The sequence below is a fragment of the Diplotaxodon limnothrissa genome, linkage group LG11, assembly GCF_057381915.1.
Source record: "Diplotaxodon limnothrissa isolate DT_005_m linkage group LG11, D_limnothrissa_male_GT1.1, whole genome shotgun sequence".
In the NCBI taxonomy this organism is placed as follows: Eukaryota; Metazoa; Chordata; class Actinopteri; order Cichliformes; family Cichlidae; genus Diplotaxodon; species Diplotaxodon limnothrissa.
In genome coordinates this window covers 40,298,322-40,313,405 of record NC_140606.1, presented here as the reverse complement: position 1 = coordinate 40,313,405, position 15,084 = coordinate 40,298,322, and the positions used below count along the sequence as shown (strand labels likewise).

The window sequence follows — 15,084 nt, the reverse complement described above, 5'->3', positions numbered from 1 at the left end:
AATTTAAAAAACAGATTAGAGGTGATTTTAGCTTAAAACTAGAAACTTTATTATTTTAAAACAAAACAAAACCAGGCGATCAATAATAGTCGTCGTCGTCATCAAGAACCAAATCTAATACAACCTTTAACTCAGAAATGGACAAATTCTTATCCAGGTCAGTCCCGAGTGATTCCCGAGCATTAACCGGACTGGGAGCTTTTCCGTTTTGACGTTCCCGCCGCTCCTGCTTTACTTAGTACGACCCGTTATGACGCCTTCGTGAGCCGACGAAGATGGCGGCGCGTGTCGTGGGGAGAACAGGGAGGCTCGCGGCAGTCGTAAGGAGCTCCGCTGTGCGCGTGAGGGAAACTTTAATTATGCAGCATTTTGTTGATGCCCTCACTCGGGCGTCTGTGACGTCAGAAAGCGGACTGTTTGAGCGATGATAGAGTAAATACGTTTTTTAGGGTGTTGACCTCTCACCCAGCTATCGCATGTCCACCTGAGGCGCGTGCCTCAGCGCACAGGCAGCTGAGTGGTTGATTAGAAGTTCCCATGAATTCAGCCAGATGTGAGCAGATGTTTCCTGAGCTGTCCTGGCTGATTTCATCCTCTGCACTGACAGTACACTGTATATGTCAGGATATTAGATTATAAGGCAATGCGTATTTTATAGGGCTGAACGATTATGGAAAATAATCTAATTGCGATTTTTTTTGCCCCAATATTGCGATTGCGATGCGATATGCGATTATTTTTTAAGGTCTTTGTCTTCTGTATTATTAAACAAAGACAAGCAATACATCATATAGCATGGCCAATACTATATTACATTAATTTTAAACTGTTCTTTCCTGGAAGACAGACCTCTGTTATGATGACATGAGGTGATGCATGAATTGATGACTGACATTTTTATTTAACTTCTTCAATCACAACAGTATATTTGAACATACACAATAGTTTATTTTTAGCTTACAAACATCTGAGCATAAAGTGCTGACAAGGAACCCTGGTGTAAACATTAAAATGAAAGTCAGTGCAATGTGCAGATTGCAGAAATATACATTAAAAAAAATCAGTGGCTTTACCACACTCAGTTTTTCGACATCTGTGAACTACCGTATTTTCACGACCATAAGACGCACTGTGCTAAAAGGCGCAGTCTCAGTTATGTGTGCCATTACTGTATTTAACACACACATAAGGCGCACTGGATCATAGGGCGCATACAAGTACCGTATGCGTATTTAAAAATAAAGCGGGAGCAAACCTGAGTTCGGTACTCACATTTTTATTACCAATAATCGTCATCATCAACAACACACAAGCATACAAGTGTGCGTATTTAAAAATAAAGCAGGAGCAAAACTGAGTTTGGTACTCACATTTTTATCATCAATCAAACCCATCGAAGTCCTCATCCTCTGTGTCTGAATTGAACAGCTGCGCTAAATCTCCATCAAACATGCCAGGTTCACTTTCTTCACTGTCAGAGTCACTTTCCGTGCCGTGCGGCTCCTCGGAAATGATGCCGGCTTTTGCGAAAGCTCGAACAACAGTGCCAGCAGACATGTTAGCCCAAGCATCTACAATCCATTCGCAAATTGTGGCGTAACTCGCCCGGCGCTGCCTTCCACTCTTTGTGCCAAGCACAACAGTAAAAGAAGACTTTTCATACCCCGTTGTGCGTATCGCTACCGTGCTGGTCCCCTTCTTCTCCACAGTGTGACTCACTGGGATGTCAAAAGTGAGCGGGACCTCGTCCATGTTAGTGATGTGGCTGGGCTGGATGTGTTTGCTGCAGTAGGGGCGGAAGATGGCCAGCTTTTCCTTATAATCCGCTGGAAGTTGCTGCGCTACCGTAGTCCTGGTCCGGATGGAAAAATGGCACCGTTTCATAAAAAGTGAAAGTGAAACTGCTTTTAGCCGAATGGTGACCGTCGAAACGCTTCTCCCGCTCGTTCTTTGCTCGATGATCCACCGCTCGAGTCTTTCCTCCAACTCTGCCACACTTCACCCTTTAGCGTTCTCATGGTGTTCTCTACTACGTCCTCATTACAACACACAGGGCGCACTGCGCTATAGGGCGCGCCGTACTTTTTGAAGAAAATCTAAGACTTTTAAGTGCGCCTTATGGTCGTGAAAATACGGTACTAGACAGTCATTAAATTAAAAAATAATATTAAATAAATAAAACTAATAAATAAAAAATGCACACATCTTACTGATCTCTGCAGTCAGTAACATTACACATAAAGTGCAAACATAATAGCAATTGTATAAACACACACACAAACACGCCTTTAAATTAAAACTGGCTGAACATCTTGATTATCTGCAGTAAGTAACAGCAACACAGCACAAACTAAAGTGCACAATGAGTATGGCTCAGCTAGCCATAATCATCCTAGCTCACAGGTTTTTTGCTAGGAAGACCAGCATATCTACTTTTGCTGGCTTTAAGGATGAGCGAGTGCAGGTCACTATATTCCCTCCAGTGCTGAACAGACGCTCTGAGGGGGCACTTGTGGCTGGCACACACAGATATTTGCGGGCCATCTTGCACAGTCGTGGAAAGTGAATGTTGTGCACCTTCCACCAGGCTAAGGGATCATCCTCTCCGTCAATGACAGGGGTCAACAGGTAACTATTCAACTCTGCCTCCACGACATCTTCAAGTGGCAGAGGCAAAGCTGAAGAGGCCGCACTGGTCCTCAGACGGTCGGGTAGGCCAGATGTAAACGGCCGTGAAATTGGACGGTCTAGCCTTCTGATTAGCGTCACCGCTGTCTCGGTGGAGTTTAATAAACTCGGCCGTCTGCTTCATGCTATCTAAAATATAACCAGACACTGGTGTAAATTCTCGACTGTCTCATACTTATGTTTAATCAGTTTTCTGTTTGACGTTTAGTCAGCTGTGTGAAAACCAAGGAGGAACCCACCGGGGGATTAATAAAGTTTTATTTTATCTAATCTAATAACTTTAATCTCAGCCAAACCGATTTACTCACGAACAAACAAAACACTGAAAAAAGCCCAACAATAACATTTTTAGGTTGTCTAAGTGACTTATATATATTACGTTTAACCCGAGCAGCGAAAGTCCGCGGTGATCTGAAAATGATGTGCCGTTCTCGGCCGCATCAGTAACCCTCGAGCTCCCGGCTAGCTGTCGAGCTGGTGGGTAACAGACGCCTCCGAAAACGTCGAAGCACTTTTGCAAATATGCGATATCTTGATAAACCGAGCAGATATTTGATGTTTACACAACTAGTTTCTCGCCTGAAAATATGTTAAAAGTTTATTTTGTGACCCAGAAAGATTAATAAGAGTAATTTTAAAACTTAGTAGCGGCCGCCATTGTTGGAAACTGGAGTTTGGCTGGGCCGCGCTATGAATTCTGGGATATGGTGGGCCACGAAGGACACACCCGACCCATCCTTCAAATTCGGGGAAAAGGAGGACGCATTTGTCGGCTACATTCGGAGGAGTCTACGAATTTGGACAGCCTTCGGCGCGTCGCTGTGACGTAATTGGTCTACAAATGCGGCCTCAGGAGGATGCAGCCCATGAATTTGAACATGTCCAGAGTATAATCGCAGCCTTTGCGGTTAGAAAATTGCACTTGATCATGTCGCGATATTATCGCAAATGCGATATATCGTTCAGCCCTAGTATTTTATATTTCTCACTAATTTCCCCCTATCTCAGTTACTGTGCTGAAGTGCGGGGGAATACATATGCGAGTAATATAAAACCTGTATACTTGTTACAGAAGAAAGTGGTACGAATGGTTCATAATGTTAAATATAGAGAACATACAAATAATCTGTTTATAAAATCGAATTTGTTGACATTATAAGATTTAGTGAAATTACAAACATTATTAATCATGTTCAAGGCAAAAAATAATACATTACCTCTGAAGTTACAAAGTTTATTTGTATTGTGTTCAGGAAGTGGGGATTGTAGAAGGAAATTTTATTTGAGGCATCAGTTTGCTAGGACCTCACAAAGGCAAATGTGTCTGACGGTTAGCGGTATAAGAACATGGAATTCTCTTCATGATAATCTTAAGAGTTGTACAAATATACACCGTTTTAAAATGTGTTACACACTTAAAACGATAACTGGGCTAAATGTGGAAGGAACAGTTCTTCTGTGCCATCAAGTAGAATCAGAATCAGAGAGACTTTATTTATCCCCAAGGGGGCAATTAACATACAACAGAGCAGCATGACGTTGAAGATAAGGACAGGGCATAAACAGGTAATAAGAGTGAGATAATAAATACACAGAATATACAGTATATACACAGTTTTAAAATTTTACAGTTTTAAAATTAAAGTGACTGAAAGGTCAGTAAATAACTGTAAGTGACTATAAGTGAATGAATTGTCGGTAGTATAAGAAGAGTTTATGTTTCTGGTGTGGGGAATGGTCTTATCAGCTGGAGTTAGTCCTGCAGGAAATGCAGCGGAGGCGCCGCCCGGAGGGGAGCCACTGAAATGCGGGGTGAAGAATGTGAGAGGGGTCATTGATGATTTTGGCTGCCTGTCTAAGGACCTGTTGGCTGAAAACCGGTGCAAGAGTAGTATTTTTGTAGTATTTTATATTAGTAGAATTGTATATTGTTGATTATATTCATTTGTTGTTTTGTTTTGCATTGTTAAATATAGATAAATGTTAGAGTGCGCCCACTTGTAAGATTGATTGGAGTTCAGATAGGGGGCAGGTGCTTATAACAATTTATTCCTCTTCCTGCTCCTTTTCACCTATGGGTGCGGTGCTATATTAATATGAATGAGGACTTGTGTGAAGAAAATCAAATACTGCTGAACCATGTGTGAAACAAATAAAATAAAAAAAAAAATAAAAAAAATGAAATGAAAATGCATTAGTTGTGCCGCTTCTTAATGATGGTATCTTAGCTAACAACCCCAACTACCAGGTTCAACTTGTAATTGGCTAAAAATAACTTAACCTACCGGTGAGAGGGACGTTGCTAGCTGGCAGTTGTTGTTTTTTTTTTGTTTGTTTTTTTTGTGTGTCCCGTTTGGATCTTTAGCCATCAGAATTGTTGTCTTAAGGCCAAGAAAGATGCCAAGCGGATTTATTTTACCAAGTGGATCATCATGGCCTTGCCATATTGGTCCATTTGATTGACCTTTATTATAATTATGAATTTATTTTATTTTTGGTTGCTACAAATGGGACAGACATGACTGGGGGATAGGACAGGGAGAAAGAATGAAAGAAAGAGAGGGAGAGAAAGAAAACCAAAGGGGAGAAGAGACGGTGAGAAAGGGGGGAAGAAAGGGAAAAAAAAATGCCTGGATCACCTGTATGGAGGAAAAAAAACAGAAGAGAAAGCAAACAACAAAGAGCAACATAATAAAAAAACAGCACCATCACAATAAACTAGCTAGCAGTAGATATCAGTAGATACTAAACATTAAACGATATTGTGCAGCACGCAAGATAAACAGCGCACAATGTGCTTTGAGGCAGCAGCCAAGAAAGCTGTAGTCCGCGTCTGTGAACACCCGGGTGTACACCTGTGTGGATCAGCATGCTTGTATTCCAAAGGTTTCTCCATGTAACGATCTGCTAGGAAGTGTGGGGAGCCATAGCCCCGTCCCCCAGGGCATGAAGCAGGTATGGAGGAGCTCCAGGCCCCAGACATCCAGAGGCCCCAGAGTACGAGGACCTGAGGAGGACCACCAAAGGGGGGGAACCGTGCCACCCTCCTGGGAAGAGCTGAGTATAGCCCCAAAGGAGAGGTCACCCAGCAGCTACGGAGCAGAGGCCAGAGGGGGTTGCAGTGGCGTGCCCGCGGGCTCTGCCGGCAGCCAGCTGTGCCAGAGAGGACCAGGCCTCAGGCTGTACCCCACCCCCCGGAAGGGGCCCAGCCGGGCCACAGGCGCCAGGCCCCGCCAATCGGCCACCAGGAGTGAGCCGGTACATACATGAGCCCCCAGCCCCAGACACCAAGAACCACCAACACACCAACGTCTAAGGGCATCAGCAACTGGCAGGGAGTGTGGTGAGCGGAGATAGGCCTCCGTACCTCGGAGAGCTTGAGATGTTCCCAGAGAGGTGAAGTCTAAGACCCAAGCTGACATATAGACACAGACGAACAGGCGCACGCAGACATAAAACGTGCATTCCCACCCCCATATACACAACCAAATACTCGGCACTCACCCAACGTGTAGACAGACACAAATAGACACTGCACAAACAGTCGCACTCCCCAAACATACTCTATATCCCAGGTCCAGGTACCCCCGCCCCCAGAGGGGCAAGCCGCACCTAGACCCAGGAGATGTAACCCTTCTCTCTGGGGTGGAGGCAAGCGGACCACCTCCTTATCTGCAGTAGCAGGGAGGCCCCGCATCCCAGACCCCAATCTGACGGCCAGCACCTCCCCCCTGCTCCCCAGCCCTGACGGCTGATAGAACCGGGGTGAGTGAAGAAGCTTCTGATAGGTTAGTAGAGTCCATGTGAGTAAATTGGTGGCACACCTGTGGATGCATATAAGGCAAAACACAGAGCCTGCAGGGCTCGCAAAATCGCTAGCCCGATGACTGAATGTAGTGTAAAGCGCTTTGGGGTCCTTAGGGACTGAGGAAAGCGCTATACAAATGCAGGCCATTTAGTCAAATGGTTGTTTGCCAAAACTCATCAGAACATGTATCCAGTACTTAGTGTTTCCTTTTTAGATGCCATTTGTTTCTTTTCGAATTCATATTTATTAAGTTTTGCAGGCTTGTTTGCTCAACAAGGCTAAATAATTATATAAACGTTTCTGAATCTAAATAGTGGACTTTGGTATAATTAAACAATAAGTGTAGTGCAGGTCTATGATGATTTTTAGTGCTACTATTGTCTAGTTTTGATTCTGGTTCTGTTTTGGTTAAGTCCTAAGTAGTCCTGATTTTGAACTGTTGTAGTCCTGTTTTAATTCCAGATCAGTTCTGGGTCTGGTTGAATTGGGGTTTAGTCCTCGTGTCTTGATACAGCCCTGACTGTGTTCTCAATCAATCAGTATCAAAATACTTTATTGATCCCTGGGGGAAATTATTTTTCGTTACAGTGCTCCATTATAAACAAACATTAACAAAGACAGACAACACACTAACTAAGAATAGCACAATATATACAGGCATATATATATACATAAAAGTCACTTATTAATAAATAGCTGAAAAAGAACATGTGCAAGAAGGGTGTAGCTGTTGCAGTAACCAGTGTGTTAGGTGGATGCGTTGTACAGGGAGCCACAGGCAGGAAAGATTTCCTGTGTCGTTCAGTGGTGCGTTTCAGTAATCTCAGTCTCTCACTGAACGAGCTCCTGTGACTGACCAACATGTCATGGAGTGGGTGGGAGGTGTTATCCAACATTGTCTTTATCTTGGACAGCATCCGCCTCTCTGACACCACCTTGAGGGAGTCCAGCTCCATCCCCACAACATTGCTGGCCTTACGGATCAGTTTATCCAGTCTGTTGGCATCTGCTGCCCTCAGCCTGCTCCCCCAGCATGCAACAGCATAGAGGATCGCACTGGCCACAACAGACTCGTAGAAAATCCTCAGCATTTTCTGGCAGATGTTGAAGGACCTCAGTCGCCTCAAAAAATAGAGACGACTCTGGCCCTTCCTGTAAAGTGCTGTGGTGTTTTTAGCCCAGTCCAGTTTATTGTCAATGTGTACTCCAAGGTATTTATAGTCCTCCACAATGTCAACACTGACCCCCTGGATTGAAACAGGGGTCAAGTGTTTCCTGGTCTTCCTGAAGTCCACGATCAGTTCCTTGGTCTTTGCCACGTTGAGCTGCAGATGATTCTGCTCACACCACGTGACAAAGGAGTCGACCACAGCCCGGTACTCTGTCTCATCATCCCTGCTGATGCATCCAACCTGTAATTGTCCTTAGCCTCTCTGATCTTGTCCTTTAGTAACACCTGGACCTTCCTCACCTCCTCTTTGTTGCCCCCTCTGAAAGCCCTCTTCTTGTTGTTGAGGAGGGCTTTGATGTCCTTAGTCACCCACGGCTTGTTATTTGGGTAACAATGAACAGTCTGAGCTGGAACAATGGAGTCGGTGCAGAAAGTTATGTAGTCTGTGATACACTCAGTAAGCCCATTGATGTCCTCGGCGTGAGGCTCACAGAGTGTTTCCCAGTCGGTCACCTCGAAACAGCCCTGTAGTTCTGCTAAGGCCTCCTCTGACCACCTCCTAACAGTCCTGGTGGTCACAGGTTCCCGCCTCAAAATTGGCACATAGCGGGGGGTGAGGTGAATCAGGTTATGATCTGACCTACCAAGTGGGGGGAGGGAGGAGGAGCTGTATGCATCCTTGACGTTAGCATACAGTAGGTCTAAAGTTTTCTCTCCCCTGGTGGGACAGTCCACATATTGTTGGAATGTTGTTAGTGTATTGTCCAGTGATACATGGTTGAAGTCACCCGAGATCACAATAAAGGCACTCGGGTGCTGAGTCTGTAACCGAGCTATGGCAGAGTGGATAGTGTCACATGCAGCTGTGGGGTTAGCAGAGGGGGGAACATAAACAGCCACCAAGATGACGTGAGAGAATTCCCTGGGTAAATAATACGGCCTGAGTCCAACAGCACACAGTTCAGTGTCCGGGCAACAAATCCTTTCTTTTATTGTTATGTTGGCAGGGTTACACCACCGGTTGTTAACTACAGCAAGCCCACCTCCTTTCCGCTTACCGCTAGCGATGCTGTCGCTGTCCGCCCGAACAGTGTGGAAGCCTTCCACGGAAGCATTCTCATCGGGAATGTCCTGGTGCAGCCATGATTCGGTGAAACACATCAGGCTACACTCTCGGTATTCCCTCTGACTCCGTACCAGTGCTGAGAGCTCGTCGATTTTATTCGATAACGATCGCACATTTCCCATCACGATAGACGGCAGACACGGTTTATACCTCCTCCTCGCTTCGAGCCTCTGCTGTCTCACCGTCTCTTTCTTCTCTTCTGTCCTTGACCTCTGCATCCCCGATGTGTTTTCCTCCAAATTTCAGCTGGTACTTCTGCGGGCACTTCTGCGGGCCTGGCCAGCGAGCCGGCCGGCATCAGGGCGATCAGCTGATCTCTGGAGTAAACAGTCCGTGAGTGTAGGAGATGTGCCGCGGTCCCGTTCCATGATAAAAGTAACAGTTCCACGGCCACCAGAAGAACAAAAACTCTCTCAATCCACATGATTGAGTAAAAGATAATAAACGGATGAAAATACAAGTCAGAAAAAAAGAATACGTAAGAAAACAGAGCTAAACTAAGAGAAAAAGCAGGAGCGACTGTAACAGGCTGCACGCTGGTTGGCGCATGCGCACTAAAAGACTGTCTTGCTGCTTAATTAAAAAACTAGTTTAAGGTGCCCTTCATATGTGATATATATTTTTTTCCTATATGAAGTCATTCTTTTTTTTTGAACAAAACACAGCCTAATAAATCTTTCAGTCATTTCTAACCCCCCCCCCCCCCCCCCACTCTCAAAAATCGAGAGTGTACCTTATGTATGAATTCTGGTTGTGCTTACTGACCTCGAACCGATTTTGGCTGCAGAAATCTGTTAAAAATGTTTTAGTGTAACTTTGGTAAGCAGCACTGCTTGATGGATCGTCAGAGCATTACGGCTGCCGTAGTGAGGAGCTTCGCGGAGTAATCTGCGTCCAAAACTCCGTCGCCTTCAGGTCCCAAAGTCAAAGACACTGAGAGTTAAAAACGGTCTAAATTCTTTCATCTTTAATGAAATCATCAGCGTTGCTGCTTTACCAGGTGTAACAATTAAGTTTTACATCCAGGCATCCATGAAAACAGAATTCATTAAATTTCACAGAGTTAGAAGTTAACAGGAAGTTAGCTCGCTAGCTTCCACCTAAACATTTCATACCATGTTCTGACTGAGATTTTTGAAACTAATTCAAACGTACAGCTCTGCTGCCACTTCTAACATAAAGACAGAAAACTAAACAGCAGTGGCGTTTGCAGGGTTACTGAAGTTGGACTACCTGGTATATAATGTTGTGCTACGTGATTGCTAGCGACACAGCTATGTTAGCATAACATTAGCACAGTGAAGCTGGAGGATGAAGCCAACTTTTTTTCCACTCGATAAAAGTTAACGTGAGGGATTCTGGTGGTCAGGGACAAATGCAGTCGCATAGCAGGATGCTGTACACGGGCCAAACTTCAGTCAGGAGAACAACTGAGATTATTCATCCACAATACGAGGTTAGTTATTAATATACTGCAACAACATGGGAACAGAGCAGCTGCGAGAGAATTCAACATTAATGAATCGATGTTACGGAAGTGGAGGAAGCGCAGTTTTTGGCTTTCCCCATATTTCAAAAGTGCTTCATCTCTTTGCTATGACTGTCGCCCGCCATAATTTCCAGATGATAATGGTTGCAGCCGTTGCGATGCTTTCGACCAAAACAGGCGCAGCTTGATGACATCATCAACATGCGCTATCGCGATAGAGCGATATAGTCAAAATCTCTATCGTTGGCCAAATTTATATCGTTTCTATCGTATATTGTTTATATCGCCCACCCCTTGCTCCAATCCCTCCATATTGTGGCCAGTCACATGCGAGGATCTAAGATAATATACAGAGAGGGTGAGAGATGCGACAGTCAAGTGGAGCGTGCGTCTGTCCTCTCAGTAAATGAGTGAGACAGTAGACAGCGGTGAGGAGGGCTATGCGAGTGCAAAAACACATAAATATGCCCGACACCCGTAAACGAAGCAGCATCTGGCTGCAGTTTAAAGACTTTTTTTTTTGTCTTGGTCTTGTCTTTGTCTCAGTTTAGGTGGTCTTGACTACAAGTCTACTCTGTATTAACAAACATGCCATATTGGCCCAGTTTATTTTTCTTATCATTGTTGTGAGGAGACCATAAATAGCATTTGGATTTTCTGTTGTACAGTTCATTTGATGTTATGGATAAAAACCTTTGATCCTTTTTTTGTTTCAAAATAGCTGATAACTATTCGCTGATAGCTGCCAACATCTGCGAACAAATATAATTCTCTAAAGTGGTTCTATATAGTGTGTAACTGTTCATATAAAGCGTTATTACATTTATTGCTAATGCAGTCATATGGCACATTGACTTCTGAGGAAATTTTAGATGGCACTCATCATCAGAAAGGTTGCCGACCCCTGCACTATACAACCATCATCAGCTAAAATTCATATGAATCTCTGCTACACTTGATGTAACTGTGTTCTTTACTTTAAACCATCGCAGTGCAGCAAACTAACCTGTTTATCCTGCTCTAACCTGCAGAGGATTTTAAATAACAGTTAGTCCGCCTCAGATTGATTTACAGCAGGTTTCACAATATGAAACAGCCGCACAACTACTGTAACCTGCACATTTTCACTTTATTCTCCAAACGATTATTAACAGGTTTTTCTTAACGTGGCCCTGATACTCCGTAGAGCAATGAGACTGATCAGTTTCATCAGAGTAAATAAGCATGCGATTGGTGGTGGTTAGATGAACTTCCTGTCAGGAGATTAATGAGATCAATAAGCCCCGACTCAGTTACACACTTATTTACTAGAAGGACTCACCTGTCAGGTACATTTTGAGAGTTCAAATTGGAAGAGTCTATCAATAAAGAGGCTAACTGATGCTCAATGTAATCAATCACTACTTTTACCGGATTGATGAAGTGATTAATCGTATGTGTTTGCAGCTCCAGTCGAGGCTCCACGGGTCAACAGGTCTCCGCTCCGGGTCGCAGGCCAACTTTTTTCCGCCCCTTGAAGACGCCATGCTGCCCTCGGGAAGCTTCAATAACCGTATGGCCTTAATCACAGGAGGAGGGACAGGGCTGGGGCGCGCCATGACTGCCACCCTGTCGCAGCTGGGAGCGCAGTGCATCATTGCCAGCAGGTTAGAGGTCACATGACCATAATCTGTTTTAAATCTGATCGTCAGCGCAGGAACTGTCGATTTCATCACGATGTTTGCAGAGATCCTACAGAACCAGCTGGTGAAGGTGAAGAGAGGCCCATTAAAACCGCACCGTTAACTTTAACCTCTCCTCTCTCATTATTAAGAATCGTCACACTGAGGTTTACCTCAGTTATTTTTGATAGCAGGGAAAACCTGTTTTCATACATTAGACCAGAACTCTAGAGAGCCTCTGAGTTCTCCTCTTCAGTAACCTGACTTTATAGATGAGTCGGTGCCTTTTTCATCAGAGCAACATTCGGATCTTCCTCCATCTCCTCTTTAAACCAAGCAGCCACCAGAACTCAAAACCAGCCGCGAGCACTGTCTGAACCCTGATTCCATCTTGGTTTGTGCTTCAGGAAGCTGGACGTCCTGCAGCGGACAGCTGAGGAGATCAGCAGCCAAACTGGAAACAAGGTCAGAACCAGAATCTGGATCCAGTACAGACTCTGTGTAATCTGTCCTGGTCCAAACGAGTTGTCTCTTTGTCCTCAGGTGCATGCGGTGCAGTGTGATGTCAGAGATCCTCAGGCCGTCTCTCAATGTGTTGATCAGATTGAGGCTCTGACTGGACTTCCTGATGTAAGCACACACACACCAAACAGTCACCTCTTTCTGGATCTCTGAGGCCCCTCATTGGCTGACCCGTACCCCAAACCTTCCATCCTGATTGGTGCAGGTAATAATCAACAATGCTGCAGGAAACTTTGTCTGTCCGTCAGAACGTCTGTCGCCAAACGCCTGGAAGACCATCACCGACATCGTCCTGAACGGGACAGCGTTTGTCACCTTGGAGCTCGGAAAGAGGCTGATCCAGAACCAGAAAGGTAGAGAAACCTTTTCCTGTCCAGCTGTTGATTGGCTCTTTAGGCATAGAGTGCCACCTTTTTTGGCATTCGAGACTTCTCTCCGAGAATCTGTTCAGATGTCTTTCACTGTCTCGCTCTGATCATGTGTATCAGGTATGTTGCGGTCTGGTTTTTATTGTTGTTTGTTTAGGAGCATCCTTCCTTGCCATCACCACCATATATGCTGAGTCTGGTTCTGGTTTTGTGGTCCCGAGTGCTTCAGCAAAGGCCGGAGTTGAGGCGCTCTACAAGTAGGTTAAATTCCATTTTGATTTCGGAGGTCACTCTGTAAGGTTAGATGACCTTGAACGTCTCACAGCATCACCTGTGGTTAGCATTATTAGTGTTGTGGCTGTGTCTCAGGTCTCTGGCAGCAGAATGGGGGCGCTATGGCCACAGATTCAACATCATCCAGCCTGGACCAATCAGAACAAAGGTGCCACCCACGTGACTGTAGCGGCTGGTGTTTGTTATCTTCAGTTTGTTGTTGTTGTTGTTTAGGTTTTTTGGCTTGTTTGGGGGGTTTCAGGGGGCCTTCAGCCGTTTGGACCCAACTGGAGCCTTCGAGAAGGCCATGATCGACCGCATCCCAACGGGCCGACTCGGCACACCAGCTGAGATCGCAAACCTGGCGGCTTATGTGAGCAGCAACTATGCCTCCTGGATGTCTGGAGCTGTGAGTTTAAAATGACCTGGGGTCAAAGGTCAAACAGTTGTAGGGTTGGATGGTTCATGAGGTGTATTTGCGAGGCGCCACTAATTGGTCAGATTGAACTTCCTGCTGAATGTAACAGGAACGTTTGTTTTCAGGTGATTCGGTTTGATGGAGGAGAGTATGTGTCACTCGCAGGAGAGTTTAATGAACTGCGCAGTGTGAGTGTCGCATTGTGTCCCTCTGCCAATTTCACACCTGAATATTCAGTGGCTCCACCTATTTACTGTATTAACATTTGTTCAACTCTTTGTGTCTCAGGTGACTCCCGATCAGTGGAAGCTACTGGAGGCGATGATCAGAAAGACCAAAGGATCCTGAAAGCACAGTGACACTCATCATAAGACCACCACAGTCATTCAAATCACTCTCTGCAGTGACGATGTAATTATAAACCTGACAGGAGTTCAGATAAGTGAATGAATGATCAATCAGCTGATCTTCAATAGCCAACCTGTTAGCTTACAGCTGGGGTGAGGCTGTCATATGACTGTTTGCACATACTCAGTGTAAATGCTTTGGACAGTTTGATAATAAAAAAGGTCATCTTCTGAGGTCTGAGTTTCTTTTTTGTTTTTGCGTTTTTACTTTTAACAGTTTTTATTCATGATCAGGAAAAGCAAAAACACATAACAAAGCAGACAAGAGAAAAAACCCCAAAGGAAATCACATGCATTAAAGTCATATACCTGTGCAAATACGCATATCGGGGGAAAACAGAAAAGAAAAGAAAACAGAAAGAAGAGAGAAACAAACAAGAAAGAAACAAAAAAAGACTTCCTATTTACCTGAGGACATCTTAAAAGCAGCCACCCCCCCTCAACAGTTGGGACAGATCATTTGGCAAATAAATAAGCAAAGGGGACCAAACATTGAGAAACAGATCCTCATGTCCTCCTAAAACAGCAGCGGTTCTTTCATGAGGAACAACTTTAAATAATTCCCTGTGCCACAAAGAGGGAGGTTTATCCTTAACCCAGTTAATGAGAATACATTTCCTAGCTTTAGCACCAATAGTTTATCACATAGTTTGCGCTGCAAGTGATTTAATGTTAATTCTTTTGAGGGTAGGCTGAGGAGAAAATATCCGGGGTCCCTTTGGAGCCGATTCTTAAAGATATTACTTAGTTCTTGAGATATGGAGCTCCAAAATCTTTTGATTAATTTGCATTCCCAAAAGTAATAAAAAAAGTGCCAGTTTCTTTTTGACATGTACTACAGAAGGGGGAAATATGAGGTGTGATCTTATGCAAGACATTAGCTATAGCTATGAGCTATGTATAGGCAGTGTAGGATTTTGTATTGGGTTTCTCGCAAACAGTTGCAAGTAAAAGTGGATCTACCTATGTTAATACCGATGTTAAAGACTGTGGAATTTTGGAATTTTTAACAAAATTACAAACCTTGAGAAACCCCAAAAAATGGTCTCTAGGAATATTAAAATTTGACTACAGTTGCTCAAAGTTCATCAGTGTGTTGTTTTGAAACAAGTCGCCAATTACCCTTAATTAATTCATTTTTGTGCTGCTCATC

At 44.3% G+C, this 15,084-nt stretch overlaps 1 protein-coding gene across 1 annotated transcript; it reads left to right on the top strand.

Annotated features, from left to right (window-relative positions):
- The first annotated feature begins 263 nt into the window (after positions 1 to 263).
- decr1 (2,4-dienoyl CoA reductase 1, mitochondrial) lies at positions 264 to 14,094 on the top strand. Its single transcript, XM_085366765.1, has 10 exons — positions 264 to 341; positions 11,729 to 11,928; positions 12,351 to 12,408; positions 12,487 to 12,573; positions 12,671 to 12,818; positions 12,991 to 13,090; positions 13,203 to 13,275; positions 13,369 to 13,515; positions 13,650 to 13,712; positions 13,813 to 14,094. Exons 1-10 carry the CDS (start codon positions 276 to 278, stop codon positions 13,870 to 13,872), a joined length of 1,002 nt encoding a protein of 333 aa, XP_085222891.1. The 5' UTR covers positions 264 to 275; the 3' UTR covers positions 13,873 to 14,094.
- Positions 14,095 to 15,084: the final 990 nt, after the last annotated feature.

Coding starts and splice junctions, on each gene's coding strand:
- decr1 (XM_085366765.1), top strand. CDS start 276: ATGGCGGCGCGTGTCGTGGGGAGAACAGGGAGGCTCGCGGCAGTCGTA. Junction 11,929..12,350: donor CAGTGCATCATTGCCAGCAG/GTTAGAGGTCAC, acceptor TTTGTGCTTCAG/GAAGCTGGACGTCCTGCAGC. Junction 12,409..12,486: donor GCAGCCAAACTGGAAACAAG/GTCAGAACCAGA, acceptor CTTTGTCCTCAG/GTGCATGCGGTGCAGTGTGA.